The sequence below is a fragment of the Pyrus communis genome, chromosome 12 (genome assembly GCF_963583255.1).
Source record: "Pyrus communis chromosome 12, drPyrComm1.1, whole genome shotgun sequence".
In the NCBI taxonomy this organism is placed as follows: domain Eukaryota; kingdom Viridiplantae; phylum Streptophyta; class Magnoliopsida; order Rosales; family Rosaceae; genus Pyrus; species Pyrus communis.
Window position 1 is genome coordinate 16,393,862 of NC_084814.1, and position 17,312 is coordinate 16,411,173.

The following is a 17,312-nucleotide window of genomic DNA, read 5'->3' on the forward strand; positions in this document are numbered from 1 at the left end:
TCCGAAAAACTAAGTAGCTTGGTGCAGGAGGGTGGAGTTGAACTGCATTCTTTCTGTAACATCTTTAGGATTCAAATTGCGAGTGAACAAGTTGATTTGTTATTCTTTATGTGACCCTTGAATTTGTATTTTATACAATATTCTTTTATTAATTTTTTAAGCATTTATGTCAGTTTTACCTTTCTTCCTGTCTTCAATATATGGTGCTTTCTAAGTTTAAAACCTTGTAGATGTGTTCATTTTTACACTTGTTACGCCGTTTTACTTTTGACTATTTCATGGTTAGTGTTTACTTGTTAAGCTAAAGGTTGCTGTTTAACTTGTGAAATGTCATTTCTTCACTTGTTAAGCTAAAGGTTGCTGTTTAACTAGCACGCTTCTTTTGAGTTTTTCAGAATCTTCGTTCTACGGTGAGAAAGTCCTCTCGATTCCAGTGAGAGGACATGTCTCGTCTCTGTGAAAAACTCATGAAAGTCCGAATCTATTCTTCCTTCTTGTATTCCCAAATTGATAAGCATTGCCTATTTTGAAATCAAATATTTCGATGATATATCCTTCTAATCAAACAAACCTTGTGAGCTGCAGTTCATTTGAGAGAAATTTCACTGCTTGATTCAGATTTCGTACTAGCTGAGTATTATTTTTCATATCAGAGCATCACAAATCATTCTCTGTATTTGTCTGTTTAGAATAACTTATATTTTCAATGACGATCCATTGATTTTATGATCTAAGAACCATTTGCATACATTTCATTGCTTACACCCAATGGATTTGGTGACTGAGGAGGGTTGAAGCTGCAGAGGTACTCGCTGCCACTTGGATTAGAAATAAGTGATCATTGATCTTAAATGTGTCCTTGTATTGAGATTCAACTCTTACAGTGTGGTGGTTACAATGTCGTTTATACTCATTGTATTACATTGAACTGTGTAAAGGTTAAACTGGGAAAAAAGTAGGGTACATTTAGTCACAACCATAAATTGTGCTATCATACTTTTTCTTCCCTCTTTTACTAGTATACCCCAAAAAACAATGCTCAAACAGGCGGCGTCCAGTAGAGCAGTCCAAGAGAAACGTATTCTTTAGTTTGGAGTTCGAAGTAGGGGAGACCGGTCGAACAAGAACCCTACTCAGACTGGCCAAAACAAGTCTGTATTTTATGTTTAATTTGGTCATCTTTTTTTTTTTTTTTTAAAGTTATTTTGAAAGTCATAAAGACCTTATTGCAGCAGAAACCAAAAATCAAGGACCTTATGGGAACACACTTTTAGGATAAAAGAAATAATTAGAAAAGTGGTTTCCATGCATTTATTTTCTCATTCTACGTGCCTGTGTTTTTTTTTTTTTGTTTTTTTTTTTAGAATGAAGAAATCAAAGAAGAATTAAAGAACATAAATAAGCAGAGTATGCAGATGGACAAAAGTGTCCAAAAATATATCCAAATATATATCACGTCTGATTTCACTTGCTTTGTAAGTTTGGACCGTCTTTGATGACAAGGCAAATGTGACTGTGCAGTCCAAAATTACTTTTATTCAACATCTAATTTTCATTTCACTATCTGATTCTATTAAAATTGTGTGATTGGATTCAATTTGATGAACTCAGGAATTCTTGCTATATATACTACAGAAGTTACGCATCTGTTTCTAAATTCAATCAAACAAAATAAATAAAAGAAAAAAAGAAAACAGGGGCCTCATTGGTTGGACAAGTAAAGCAATACAGTTCTGCAACAAAATACAAGAAGTCCCAAAGAGGACAAAAAAATGAAACGATAACAAATCAAGAACTAGCATTGATCTCGCAGGTCTGATCACTTGCGTTGCAAACTTTTGAGCGTCTTTGATGACAGATCAAAGTGGAAGCCTTCTTCTTTTTCATTATAAACATCAATTCAACCTTTCCGGTCAACCTAGCCGTATTGCTGATTGTCGATACCCCACTTCTCAATTCACTGCCAAGATTGATAGCGCTCAATGCACTTGAACTCAAGCTCACCTCAACGTCAATCTCTTTGGTCGAATGCACTTGATAGCGCTCAATGTGCTTTATATAGTATATGGAGTTAGGCCTATTTTCACTAAGTTGTGCGGTCGAATGAACTTCCGGGAAAATGTGAGTTCAATCACGGAAGTATTTTATCGCACACACCAAACGCATGGGATTTTTTTTTGTTTTTTTGAACAAAGATATTATCTACATTAAAAGAGTGATGAAGTGAGTTAAGCCTTACAATAAGCTAGTAATAATGTGGTTCAAATTCGCCTTTGGTGAGAATTGACCTAAGACATTTTACTTACAAGTGAAGAGGAATGTGACTAGATCATAGTACTAATTTAGGAACTTGAGGAACTTTTAGTTTTTTTCTCTGACCGTGACGAGGGAACATTTTAAATATCCATAGAAGCTTCTGTTAATATATTGATCAAGTCTTCTGATTAATAACAGGTGAAAACATGATGTAGGATCTAGTTATTGGCAAATTATTGTTTTTAAACTTGGATGTATTATTCTTTAATCTCACTGGTCAAGCAAGATCCTTTTGCACTCCTATCGTTTTTATTCATTGAATTTCCATCAGTTTATACAATTGTAAGGCGGAAAGAAATTGAGTAGTGCAGAGAAAAAAATGGAGTGTTAAACTCATTTGCGTCTTTTTTTAATCAAGAGAACAAAGTGCAAATAATATTTTTTGTTAAAAAAATAATTGGTTAACTATAACTTTCGATCATGTTACTGTAAAAACTACCATCTTGCAACTTAATATTGAACAGATATTCCTAGCTATAATGGACATGGACGTTCCACCTGCTCATATTTCAATAAGACGCTCTTTTTGTCTTGTTTCTATAGCGTGAACATTTTTATACAAAATCTTGATATTTAGTGACTAGAATCTAACTAAGCAAATTCATTAATTAAGCTTAACAAGTCAGATTTTATATCTTTAGTATTCCTGAATACCCTTAATAACAATTGAACATGGTATATGGTTCTCTACATATTAAGTATATCTAGTGGCGGATCAATGAATTGAATCTTAGGGGGTCCCAGTGTTAAAGGTTTAAGTTTTTTAGATAGAAACAGAGTCACAAGCGTGCAAAAAAAATAAAAAACAAAAAAAAACCAGTTATTCACTAAGATATTTCGTCGAACACTTGGTGGGCTCGTTGTCGTCAGCCGAACCAAGTTGCGCACATGTCAAAAGACATTGACATATGTCGAAGCATTATGACGAGTGCCATTGGGAGAATTTGTTGAGTGTTGTCAACGTAACCTGCGATATGCATTTTGTCAGACACTTGTTAGGCACAAAAATGACCCGTACCCGATATTTAAAAGGACCTCAGATAACCTTCAAATTTATATTTCTCGAATTTTAGATGGAATTCTAGGACCACCTTGATCCCAATGTGCAGCTAGCTGATTACATCCATTTATTGTGTTGAACTAATTATAAATCTAACTAGTCATACTAACTGTGTTAAATTTCTAATTGGGTGGATTACAGTGCATCCGTTTTTTATATTAACATTTTAAATTTCCTGATAGTTTTGCTCTCTTTAATTTTGTTTGAAAAATCAGTTTACCTACATTTTATTTTTCAGATGCATATGTCTCTAGGCAAACTACATTTTTTTTTTTCCAAATTATTTGTGGATGCAAATTTCTTTCTCCTTGGACAAAATTGCATCTACAAAACAAATAACACCTTAGGTCAAGGCTAACAGCCTCACACGCCCACGATGAATGTGGTGGGGTGGGGGGGGGGCTTTGGCCGAAGAACCTCCGAGGCCAAAGTTAGAATTTCGAGAGAAAAGTGTTTGGAGAATTTTGAAAATTTGGCAAGAGAATTGGAATTGAGTTTTGGAAGAGAATGAGGGGTTTATATAGGGGTGTGGCCGGCCACCTTGGGAGAAGATGGACCGGCCAGTTGGATGGTTTTGTGGGTGAAGTTCATGATTTGTGTTTAATTAGCAAATTAATTGAATAATTAATCAATTAATTAGCTAATTAATATAATAAAACGGAATGATTTAGGGGTTACCTTATGGAGAAGATATGATGAGGGATGGATGAAGTAGGTTATAAATAAATACCTATTTGGGCACTTTTGACTTGATTGAGGGAATTTTGTCCTTTTAACCCAAAAATTCACGTGCTGCCTCTTGATTATTTTTGGCTCCACAAATGCCCCCGCACCTGTTGGGCTGCTCGCAAAAAAAGGCAGCAGGTGTATAGATCTTTTTGCTTTGGGAAACTTAGGATTGTTTCCTGTTTTGATGAAGATTCCCTCTTTAATAGGAAATTAGATCCTTCTAGGAAAGGGAAATAAATTTCTCTCAAAACCTATTTAAGTCCACCCTAAGTGGATTATTAAATCAATTTTGGAGAGCGATTTATTCTATCTTACAAGAGAGAGAGAGCTTAGAGGATATTTGTTCCCCCTCCTCTAGCAATCTTCTACGTCTTGCCCATGCAAAGGATCATCTTTCGTTGCTTACTTCGTCTTCTCCACGCCTCACTGAGGTAAGAAAATTTTAATTTTCCTTGTTTTTTTCTTGGATAGTGCTGTCGTGGGCCAATGATGTGTTGTGGCAGGGACCACTACTTGGGCTGCTCAACTTGGCTAGAGCCAAGGGCAGCTTATGCGGTCGAGGCCACGAATTATGGCGCTAGGGTGCAGTGCTAGGTGAGTTACATGGCTCATGTCCTTTGGGCTCTTGGACCTGATGCAGGCCAAGCCGGCGATTGAGAGAAATGAGAAGGTCGTGGGCATCATGGGCTGCTAGAATGCTGGGCATGCATACCTCCTGCCTGTTAGTCCGAGAGAAAAAAAATGAGGGAAAAGTCAATATGGGTTGATCTCCCCTGCTAAGTACCATGAATGACATTGGTTGCTTAGTTCTCTTCACCAAGAGAAAGATGGGCTGCTCCCGAGAAAGAAGGTAAAGAGGATTAAGGCAGATGCTTTGGCTCGTCTGACCGCTGTCGTGGAGCCTATTGTGAATGAAGGTGGAAAGAAGAGATCTTCCCCGCCTACTCAAGAGATGCCAGTTAAGAAAAAACTGAAAACTTCCTCCATTGTTCGTGTGGGTCCGCTTACTGCTGAGAAGCTTGTGATTGACATGACTTCTTCCAATGGGTAGAAAAATGAGGTTGCTAGATCTGAGCCTGTGGCGCCTGCCACGTCGAGAATGGCTAATACGACTGCTGATAGTATTGGTCAGTCTAGAGGTCTTGTCATGCCCTTAGTACATATAATTGCTAAATCTGTACCAAGACATCCGTTGGGAGCTAAGTTCGGTTTTCCTTTAAAGAGACTTGCTATTATGAAGAGCGATAAGGTGGACTCTGCTACTAAAGTGACACTAAGGCCCACTCCCTCTGCTGTTGATACTGATTCGCCTGTTAGGAATGAATAGATTACTCGAGTGGGCAGCTGTGAGAAATCCACTAAACTTGCTTTTGGGAAGGCTGCTGAGATGTGTGTGCTTTTGAAACCAAATCTATTGAAGACATGGACGCTTATGCCAAGTTTGTTGATGGCATTAGAAAGGTTGTTTGCCCAAGTTCCTTTGCAAAGTATATGACCCAATATAAAAGGACTGCTATGCTTTCAATGATGCATATCTAGCAAGGCTGCCAAGGAGGTGGCGAAGACTATGGGAACAGAAGTTTATTCCTCGGCCAAGGAGATCAAGAGGTTGGATTATGAGCTCGTTGCTTTAAAGAGGTGTAATATTTCTGCCCTCACTTCTCTACAGCTTGAGACCACTCGCTAAGAGTTCATTGACTTAAAGACTAAGCTTGACGCGATCCAAGTTAAGTATGAAAGTGCAAAGAAGAAGATTGGATGTTACATAACTCAGATTCAAGATCTTGAGTTGCAGTTTCTGAGATTCGTTTCGCTGCTTATGCAAAGGATGAAGAGTTGATTGTTGCTTATAATCAAGTGATCCACTTCAAAAGAATCGTTGATAGGCTTGAACCACCCCAAGTGTTCGAACTTCAAGGTGTACTGAAGATCAACAAAAGTCTGAAAAAGGAAGTGGATGAGCTGCAGCGCATTTGTGTAGGTCTACTCGAGGAGAACGAGCAGCTGAAGGGTGAGAAGGCTGGGCTCGAGGTTTTGAGACATTCTTTATTTCTCCGGAAGGCTTGCTTGCTTTTACTTTTAAGGCTTGTATTGGTGAAGTAGTTGGAGAAGTTGGTGCCTAGGCTGGGGCAGCCGAGGGTGAAGCGCTGGATGATGCCGGTGCTAAGAGTATCGCGGTTGTTAAAGGTGTGACGACCTAGTAGTCGTGGGATGTCTAAGCTGTTGAAGTGTAGTCTTCTAGGTAGCCTTTAGGATTTTCTTTGTTTTCCTTGTAGCTCTTGTTTTGCTTGAACTCTTTCGGCCTTTGCTAGTCGTTTATAAACATGCTTCATTCGCTTTCTTCATCTTTGCTTTTTTTTTTTATTCATGCCCTAACCTTTAGACTTTATAAACCAATGGCAGGTGTGCTACTTTTTTATAAGCAAACAGGTCCGCGTAGCCTATGCAGTCGTAGATGTTGGTCTAGAACTTTGCAAAGTTATTAGCCATAGGGTTGGCAGCCGGATGCCTTACTTACAGAAGCAAACAAGTCCGCGTAACCACTAGGCTGTTAACCTTGGCTTTCTCCAATTCTGTAGGTTGTGTAGCAAGTATCACAACATTTTAGGATTTTGTGTAGGTTGTTTCGCGCTTGGAAAAGGTGAAGCTTATCGACTACGTAGCATGTCAGTAGTGGATAAAGCTTCGTATATGCACGTTAGCTTATTTAACCTTTCACAAGAATATGCGGTTATATAAGTCTAGCGCGGCTTTACTGCTTAAAAGGCAAGTCGCAGGTAGTTTTCTAGAAACCGTAGGCTACCCTAGGGCAATCGGTAGCAACTTTAGGGTTTTAGGGCAAACTTTCATAAAGCATACTACGTAATGTGCCCCTTCATCTCTAAAGCCCAGTTCCTCGCAGATTAGGCCAAGAGACCCAAAAGCCTTCAGTTAGCTCAGCCTTGAAAAAGACCATTGTGGCTACTTCTAGGAATCCCGATACAAACCATCATGCACCTAGTTATACCAGGGTAGCCGGACTCATCCACGTCTGGATATTCGGAGTGTAAGTTTATCCTCCCATCTTGGAGATCAGACCTATGTGGGTGTCGGAGAATTAGTTTACCCTCTTGCACTGAAGATCATGGTTGGTCCCTCGAGAGATGCAATTTCTGTGATAAATTGTTGTAAGCATGCAACAGAGCCAAGTTATAGATTACTTCTGAATTCTTTATTGAAAAATGAGTGAAACAATCAAGAACTGAGCTGTAAGGTAACAACTGCATAACAAGTGGATAGTCCTTAACTTGTGAGGTGGTGCACCTCGAGCTACTTGAGTCTTTGGGCTTTGATGTAGCGAGAAGTCACACATGGTACTTCCTCAAATTGTAGGCATTCCATTGCTTTTTGATCTCTTTGTCGTTCATGGTGGCGAGGGTGTAATTTCTTTTGCCACCTACTTTGCTGATCTTGTACGGACCTTCCCTGATGGGATTCATCTTTTTGGAGCTTTCTTTGCGGGCAATGATGAAGGTTTTCCTTAGGACTAGATCTCCGGGCTGGAACTGTCGGATTTGGCCCTTTTGTTGTAACTAAAGAGGAGTTACTGCTAGTAGGCTATGATGCGGGTGATGTCGTGTTTCTCTTCTGCCAGATCTAAGTTTGTGGACATCTCCTTACTGTTCTGCTCAATGCTTGGCAGTTGAGTGCTGATACTTGGCACGATGACATTGGGAAGAATGATCATTTCTGAACTAAATGCCAAAGAGAAAGGAGTTTCACCGGTGGCTCATCGTTTGGTGGTGTGATACGTCCACAAACATCTGGGGAGTTCATCTGGCCATTTTCTTTTCTTGTTGAAGAGGGACTTCTTGAGGCAGTCGATGATCGTCTTATGGGATGTTTTAGCTTGCCTATTACCTTAAGGATATCGGTGTGGACATGTGTTGCTTGATGCTTCTTGATGCCATACTTTTGGAAGAACATCACCAAATCTTTGCCTACGAATTGCAGGGGTGTTGTCTGTGATGATGGATTGAGGGATGCCAAATCAGCAAATAATGTTCCTCTATATGAAGCGTTTTATGTTCATTTGTATCGTCGTAGTCATAGGCTCTGCTTCTACCCATTTGGTGAAGTAATCGGTTGTCACGATCGTCATGCCTTTGCCCCAAGTAGTGGGCAGCATTGGCTCTACTAAGTCGATTGTCCACTGCAAGAACAACCAAAGACTCATCTGCGAGTGTAATTTTCTAGCAGGCAATACTGGTACTGACTTGTAATGTTGGCAACGATCGTACTTTTGTACTAACTCCTTAGCGTCTTGGTGCATAGTAAGCTATTAGTAGCCTGCGTTTAGAGCCTTCTGTGCTAAAGATCGACCTCCGGAGTGATTTCCACAAATGCCTTCATGGATTGAGCTTAGAACCTTTTGGTCATCGGGAGACACTAGGCAACGAAGATGTGGTCTAATGTAGAATCTTCGGACGAGAATGTCGTTCCACATATAATAGCGTGTTGATTATATTTGGAGCTTTCTAGACTCCAATCTTTCCATGGGGAGTGTGCCATTGGCCAAGTAGTTTATAATGGATTCTTGCCAGTTTGGAGTTGTACTAACCTGTGACACCTCGATTGATGGCTCCGCCTCTATGCTTGGTTTGTCTAGATACTCCACCGGAATAAGGTGTTTGAGTTGGTGGTTGAGGGCAAAGCCTAGGCCTGCTAGTGCGTCCGCGTAAGCGTTGTGGAACTTGAGTGAGGGTGTAAATCTGAAACGCTTCAAGTAGTCTGGCTAGTGATTAGATAGGAATCAAAATGAATTGCGAGCTTTTTCATTGCCAAGTCTTTTACCATTTGAAGGCCTGCTAGTAGAGCCTCATACTCTACTTCGTTGTTGGATGTTTTGACACCTATAGTGATCACTTGTTCAGGCATCAAACCATCTGGGGTGACAAGGACCACACCTGTTCTCGAACCTTTGTAGTTGGATGCGTCGTCGACATGCAAATGCCAGAAGTCTTTATCGGGTGGAGCAGGCGTAGCTAGGGCATGTTTGGCTACCTCCGGGGCATCGTTGAACATCTCTGTTTTGACACATAGGCTAGGTGTGAAGGCGCAGTAGGGAGCCGTGGAGCTGGGGCCATGTTACACGCAGCAGGAGATGCTCAACTGCTGGTATTGGGCTACTCTAGAGTTGAATTATGGAGTAAGGGTCGGCTGGAGCCGTGTGACATGTAGTAAGAGGTGGTGTTCAATTGCCGGTACATGTTGCTCATATGTAGAATTTTTTGGGGTGACGAGGACAAAACTTGCTTCCGAGTATGTTGTTCTAGTATTCGTTTGCCCTTGGCGTGCCTTTCGGGCTGAGTTGTTGTGTTTGTCAAAAAACTTTGCATCCGCTAGTGTTTACGCCTTTATCATTGCGCGTCTGGATTGGGTGGAACAGTGCATTATGAGGATGATTGTGTACGCTTGAAGGTATAACTTGAGCTTTCGGGTTGCAACAACTATCGCCAAAGTTAGCTTATGAATTTATGGTAGCATCGAGGAGAGCTTTTGAACTGTGGAATATAGATAGTTAAGCATCTAGCTCTTTTCGTACGATGGTAGAGCTTATTGCTGCCTCATATACCGTCAAACATGCGAATAAGTCCTCCCCTGCTTCCAGTTTAGATAGTAGGGAGGTGATGTCGGGTACTTCTTCAAGTCCTTGAATGCGCATCGGCAAGCCTCGTCCCAAAGTGCATGCTTCTCTGCCAAAGCGAAAGAATTTGCCAGAGTTAAATCTTCTTTCATGATCAATTCTCCTAACAGTGGGTGGTCTGCTAGGAGTCATTTTGGAAGGTTGCGCTTACTATCGAGTCGTCGCATCCAACTATCTTTGCCTTCTCTGCTTTGAACATCTTCATAAGTGGTAGGACTTTTTCTTTATCAAGCAATATGATGAATATTCTTTGGTGAAAACCAAAGAAAATTCGTCAAAACTCTGGATAGATTATGGCGGCAGGGTGTAGAACCAATCTTGCACCTTGCCTTGTAAAGTGATGGAAAATATTTTGCACATAAAATCGTTGTTGTTTCGATAGAGGATCATTGTGTTTTGGTAGTGCTTCAAGTGTCTTTCCGAGTCTCCATCTCCTTTGAAGGATGTGAAATGTGGCATGCTAAACTTGCGTGGGGACTCTGCTTGTTCGATCTCGTCAATGAAGGGTGACTTGCTTATATTGGCTATGTCTCGTCATAGTGTTTCGTCGGTGACCTCGTTACGTTGGAAATCGTGCAATTGCTCAGTCAAGAGTCTTACTACTTCTTCCCGAATTTGCCTTTGTTAGGGTAGTGAAGCTCTCGGCTGCCCCCAATCGTGACTTGTTGGTCTACGCTGCTCTTCTACGTGCTTGGATAGTATATGCCGCGACTGCGGTACAGGTGGTTTATTCCTAGTAGGCGAGGGGATTCTTCGCTGGCTGCTGGTTGAGCTTAAGCCAGATTGAGTGACTACTTCTCTCAGTCCGTCGTGTTGCTTACTCCGATGTGATGTGGAAGATGCTTCTTACTAACTTAGTTGTGAATGAACATTTCTCTTGGAAGGCTGCTCATGTTGATTATTAAAGTATAACCCCAACCGTGAGTGTATGATTGTCTGTGGGCCTAGTCGAGAGTGCATGCTCATTCGCGCGCTAAGACAGGAGTATACGCTATCTCGGGGGCCCAATCAGGAGTGTACAATGCCCGAACACTTGGTTCGTCGTTGGTCGAGTGGCTACTTGCAGGGATACTGCTGGAGAGGTTCTTCATCTGCCCTTGTCCTACTTCGGGACACCTCGTCTTAGGCACTTTGCATCTCAGTGCGTTACAAGAGCTGATTCACCAAGGTCGTCTGTTGCACGAGAGCCCTTGTCAACTCTATGACTTGTCGAGACAAGTGTTATTTGTCATTTGGATTGGAAGAGCTTCAAAGAAATGCATCTCCTTGAGCAGTGGAAGTATGGTAGACTCCGGGCGCGAGATTTGAGTTGGGAAATGTCAAATCCGTCGATAAATGCGATGAAAATGCCCCCGGTTTGATCGTAGGCTCAGAAAGTTGAAGCCGGGATGGTTGAACTAATCTTCGACCGATTTGGGCCACTTGGAAGGCCGCAAAAGCAGGCTGGGCCACGGGAGTGGGTTGCTTGGCATGTAGTGCACGTGGGTGCGAGGATTGGGCTCAGCTTGGTGACGTATTGGGCTCGCGTTGGGTTTGGGCGGCATGGGTTGGCTCGACTAGGGCTTGGGCCCTTGAAGGTTAAAATGGCATGGCTTGGGTCGCGGCTTCAGAGCCATGGGTTTTGCCAAAGGTGGTTGTCGTGGTAACCACCACGGTGGTGCCTTGTGGGGGTGCTTCTCCATTCACCGCTATGTTGAACCTTGTAAATCGCCGCAGTCCTAATCTTTGAATGTTGGAATTTCCATTCATCAAGGTTTCCGAATCTCTTGACATTCTACTTTTCTTTTATGTTTTATCAAAGAATTTTTAGAAATAAAAATTCCAAGAATAAGAGCGTACGAAAAATCTACAAATAATCAAAGAAACAAAAAACCTTGGATACGAGAGTCTTTTACGAACATGTGACTCAACTCTCAATGAAATCACCAATTTGTGGATGCAAATTTCTTCCTCCTTGTTCTTGGACAAAATTGCACCTACAAAACAAATAATACCTTAGGTCAAGGCCAAGAGCCTCATGCGCCCATGATTAATTGGGGGGGGGTGCTTTGGCCGAAGAACCTTCGATGCCAAAGTTAGAATTTCAAGAGAAAAGTGTTTGAAGAATTTTGAGAATTTAGCAAGAGAATTGGAATTGAGTTTTGGAGAGAACGAGGGGGTTTATATAGGGGTGTGGCCGGCCAGCTTGGGAGGAGATGGACCGGCCACTTGGATGGTTTTGTGGGTGAAGTTCATGATTTATGTTTAATTAGCAAATTAATTGAATAATTAATCAATTAATATAATAAAAAAGGAATGATTTAGGGGTTATCTTGTAGAGAATATATGATGAGGGATGGATGAAATAGGTTATAAATAAATACCTATTTGGGCACTTTTGACTTGATTGAGGGATGATTGTCCATTGCTCGCGCGTAAGAATTCCGATGTGCTTGGAAGGTAATTTTGTCATTTTCACCCAAAAATCCACGTGTTGCCTCTTGATTATTTTTGGCTCCACATTATCGGAACAACAACATAAGATTAAACAGAAAGAAAAAAAAAATCAATGTCTTCATATGGAGAGACTTTAGGAATTTTAAAGGGATATACACATTGGCAACATAAATGTGAAGTTGTGAACAATGGCATATTGGCAAATTTAATTACTGGGTCAGTTATTAAAGCATCTTCAAAGAAGATATTAAAATTTAAGATGAATTGACATCAAAAGTCTCTCCAACCAAAGTGTTATTTGCTGATTGGATTTGAAGACTTTGTGATTTAGAGTCAAATTTGACATCAATGTCAAATTTATTTTTCATTGTGGGTCCCTTATTACATTAACATTTCAATCAATAAAAATTTTGTTTCAACATTTTTTTAATAACTACAACCATTTAAAGCTCTATTTAAATAATAAAATAACATTTGACAATTCGGTTGGAGAAGTAAAAAATTTGACATACAACTTCAGATTACCACATCAGTCATCAATTATAATTTAACTCTTATAATTTAACATTTCCTTTAGAAATAGTTTATTTGAATTTTGGGTTTCTTTTGGATGTCTGACTCTAAACATTGGTGGTTTTTGTCTAGGAATTAAAAACCGTAAAAGTTTATCTCTGAAGAACTCATAATATTATTGGTTTCTTTTCAATTGTGTATTCAAGCTTCTTAGCCATAAAATGATACTAGATTGGATCCAAGGCTTAAAATATTTGACAACGTATTAAAGTAAAATAAGAAAATGAGTTTTTTAATGTTTCATGGATTTTAAGTTAGTTTTGTTTTATTAAATTTTCAAATATTTTAAGTATTTAAATCTGTATTAATATAATTTTATGACTAACATGTATTTAGATCCTGAAAATGAAAACTTTAAAAAAACAGGACTGCCTTTTGTGATGTATACACTAGAACCGCCACAGTTCATGTACGATCGATATTTCTTGATGGATACGTCCCAACTCCTAAATAAATTATACAAATTTTATTACTAATCAAGTCCGTAGATATTCGTTCTTAGCTCCACCAGACCTTGGCCGGCCCACTTGGGCGATCATATTCCGCATGCCACCAAAATGGACTAATTCAAGCGTTCTAGTACGCCCGACTTTTCGCTCATTTTAATTTGGCTAATAAAAATATCTAGGTATGAGACGAACTTCTCTGCCATAACGGGCATATAATTTTAATGCGACAACAACCAAGTGGGATAAAGACTTGTTAGGGGACTCCAAGTTTTGTCCATATGAGAGAATAAAAACAAATGAATTCGCCTAATATCACTGTTTGATTCACATGGTAGACAAGAATCAAACTTATTGGGACCACTAGAATAGACTATTGGATCAATAGTTAGTTTTCAAGAAAAAGTAATGAAACGATTATAAATTACATTTCAACTGTAGAGTTGATAAAAATAAAATATCAATGATATATATCATTAAAAAAATATACGACATAACTACAAATTGAAAGCTTTCCACAAAAAAAAAAAAAAAAAAAAAAAAAAAAAAAACCACAAATTGAAAAAGCTACTCATTTTTTTAATAAATGATATTATCTACAATAGGAAAGATGGTGGGCTTAGCCTCATAATAGGCTAATAATAATGTGATTCAAGTTCACCTTTAGCCAAAGTCAAACATAAAACATCTCATTTACAAGTGAAGAGGAATATCACTAGACGATAGTACTAAGTGGCAAAAGCTACTCATTTAAGCAATTGTAATTTTTTTTTTTAATGAAAGGAATTAGATATTTGAAAACTAAACATTCTGGCGAATTTTTCTAATGGTTAGAATAGTCTGTAGGTAACTTAATATGTTTAAGTATTACATTTTAGGCTAAATTTTTTTCGTGGTCTTTGTGGCGACGCCACACTTTTAATGTGATTCTTGTGCTAAAAATGTTATTAATTAAACACTTGTAGTGAGCTCCGTTAGCATTTGAGTTCCAAAGTTAAATTCCCGTTAGTATTCCAATAAAAAAAATAACAGGATGTGTCACGTGGATATGTTAACCCAAATTCTTGTGCGCGTGAACCTTAGGATGGAAGTCCAAACTGGAAAACTGATCCCATCAAAGCTTTTATGGATATAATAAGGATTCTCAACTTTATATTTCAAATGCAATGCACACACATTTGAAGTTTGAAGCTTATGCAATTAACCTGTTAGACTATCTTCAAAGGAGATGTCACATTTTAAACCTAAAATTTAAATTTGACAGCTTATGTGGCATTTTGATATATTTTCATGTTTTGCTCTTCACCCGATATGTCAAATTAAACTATTATTTTATTACATTATTTTTTTTCCTTAATTTCTGTCTTATTTTATTACATTATGTTTTGCTCTCCTCCGCCGACTCGCCTTCTGATCCTCTTATGCGCAAGCTCAAGGATGCCATCCACCAGATCATCGTTCGCTGATCCGCACCCGATTGGCTCCCCTTTTTGCCCGGCGCCTCCTACTGGGTCCCTCCTCCACGGTTGAGATCACATGGCCTGGCTCAGCTGGTCGATAAGTTGGCCAAACCTTTGAGCGAGGAGGAGGCCATGTCTATGAGCACCGTTAGAGGATGGCCTTCTTCTGCTTATTTTATCAAAGGTTTGCTTTCCTTTTTTTGATTTTATTAATTGGGTTTTGTTCAAAATTGGGTTTTTATCCTTCAATCAATTGAGATTGGATTGACTTGTGTGTTGTGGTTGATTTAATTGGATCATCTAATTCGTTTCTGCATCTGGGTTTGTTTCTGAATTGTGTGATTTTATCTCTTTAGGTGAGATCGTGAGGTTGATTTCTGGGTTTGGTTCTGAGAAAAGGGTAGAAGAAGGCGAGGAGAATAGAGTGAGAGAGGAGATAAAAATAATAAAAAAAGATTTGAAGCTGCTGTCAAATTTGACAGCAATCCCCTTGCTGCCAATCCATGTCTTCGCCACATATGAATTGACATTTCAGTTGGAGAATATTATTGTGGTCTTTTTTTACTATTATAGCTTATGTAGACATTTTGACATCTCCTTTTGAGACGCTCTTACATGTTTGAAATAAAACTTAACGAGTAATATTCCATGTTGTGTAACATTTTAAAGGGAGCAAACTCACACCCATATACTCTATAAATATGCATAACATTTTACTACCGTTACCTCAAACACAACACTCTAATTTCCATATCCATCTCTAGAAGCAAATCACACCCTTCAAAGAAAAGGGATATTGTTCATTTTATATTTTCGAAGTAAAGAAATTAAAATGGCTGAGAAAGTAGGAGCTGAGAAGTACCAGGAACAGGAACCAGCAACTGGGCGCTCCGGAGGTGATCATGAAGCTTCAGCCACAACGCAATCCGAGGAACTCAAACGCCAGAAGAGAATTAAGATGTACAAATACATTGGCATTTTCATCGTCTTTCAAATTGTTGTCATCAGCGTTTTAGGTTTGACTGTGATGAAAGTGAAGTCCCCAAAAATCAGGTTGGGCAACATCTATGTCCTAAGTCTCAACTCCGTCCCGGCCGCACCTTCATTCGAGATGAGCTTCGAAACCCAAATCAGAGTCAGGAACTTAAACTGGGGTACCTATAAGTTTAATGACGGCATGGCCACGTTTATGTACGAAGGTGTGCCTGTTGGGCAAGTTGCTATTCCGAATAGCAAAGTCGGAATGCGGTCCACGAAAAAAATTGATGTTGTGGTGAGTGTGAATTCTGCAGCCTTGCCGAGCAACTCCGCTCTTGGAAATGAGCTGAGCAGTGGGCTACTGGTGTTGACCAGTCAAGCCAAGTTGAGTGGAAAGGTTACTTTGATGATGATCATGAAGAAAAACAAGTCTGCTGAAATGAGCTGCTCTATGGTGTTTAATTTGGCAGCAAAGTCTGTCCAAAATTTGGATTGTGACTGAGAGAATATGGCCGCTATACCATGAGCCAATTTTATTTTTATGTTTCCAGATGTGATTTAATTTTCACATACTTAATATTCACATATTCCATCATTACATCCTTGTTTGCAATTTGTTGAATTGTGTCTGCATTACTGGAGGAAGTTCTAAATTCAAACCTCACAAAAGACAATTGTTCGATAAAAACATATATGACACACCCCGACCGAGATCAGGGCATACTGGCCGTCATATGGAAGTGACATAACCGTGTGCATAGTGCGGAAGCTAAGAAATAATAATAAAAGTATGAATAAATACAAACTTAGCTATACACAAGGTAAATAATAAACATGTGCAAGCGTAAGTGTGAAAAACAAAGTTCAGAGCACGAAAGACCTAGTGCAGTCTGGAAGAAACAAACACTAAATAACACACCCAAAGGTGGTCCTACACTGGTGATAATCTATCAGATATGCCGAGAAATCCTCTGGGGAGCCACCAAAAGCACTATCCAAACTAGAACCTGGAGGGGCGCAAAACAGAAAGCGTGAGTGGGCAAAAACAAAGCTTTTCAAAATCATTTCAATAACAAAGTTCTAACCCCTCACCGCAAAACCTGTATACTTCCCAGAAAAATAGAATATACACATAATATAGAAAACATGCTCAGAAAATATGCCATGTCGTATGCCTCTAAATATAATGCAAGTACCCAGGTAATGTCGATCAAAGCCATGTAATCTGTCAGCCGGAGTCACCTAACGTGACCTGTACGGCTGAATCTAGAGCTCAAATCTCCAACTCACTAACTACACCTGCACACGAGTGAACCACCTAAAGTGGTCTGTACGACAGGACTGGGTGTAAATAAGTACGCTCAAGTGCTATGATCACGTGAAGACTGGCAAATAATCGCAGGTCACCTACGAGTCAGAACCACCTAAAGTGGTCTGTACGATAGGACTGTGCACCTAACTTGGATCCAAGATGAGTGTGTGGTGCGGGAGGTGAACATCACGTGAAGGACTGTGCCCAACTCTGGGCAAAAGCACTAACACCGGGGTGCAGGTTATGAGCTCTCTATGCATCTCATATCACTACTAAACACAAACATAAACCATAACTTACCTGGCACTTACCCGTG

General features: G+C 39.6%; 1 protein-coding gene across 1 annotated transcript; it reads left to right on the forward strand.

Annotated features, from left to right (window-relative positions):
* Nucleotides 1-15,415: 15,415 nt before the first annotated feature.
* Nucleotides 15,416-16,284, forward strand: LOC137710398 (late embryogenesis abundant protein At1g64065-like). Its single transcript, XM_068449402.1, has one exon. The coding sequence runs from the start codon at nt 15,539-15,541 to the stop codon at nt 16,184-16,186; it is 648 nt and encodes a 215-aa protein (XP_068305503.1). The 5' UTR covers nt 15,416-15,538; the 3' UTR covers nt 16,187-16,284.
* The last annotated feature ends 1,028 nt before the right edge of the window (nt 16,285-17,312 follow it).

Excerpts from the sequence above, each read along its gene's own strand:
- LOC137710398 (XM_068449402.1), top strand. The coding sequence starts at position 15,539 with ATGGCTGAGAAAGTAGGAGCTGAGAAGTACCAGGAACAGGAACCAGCA.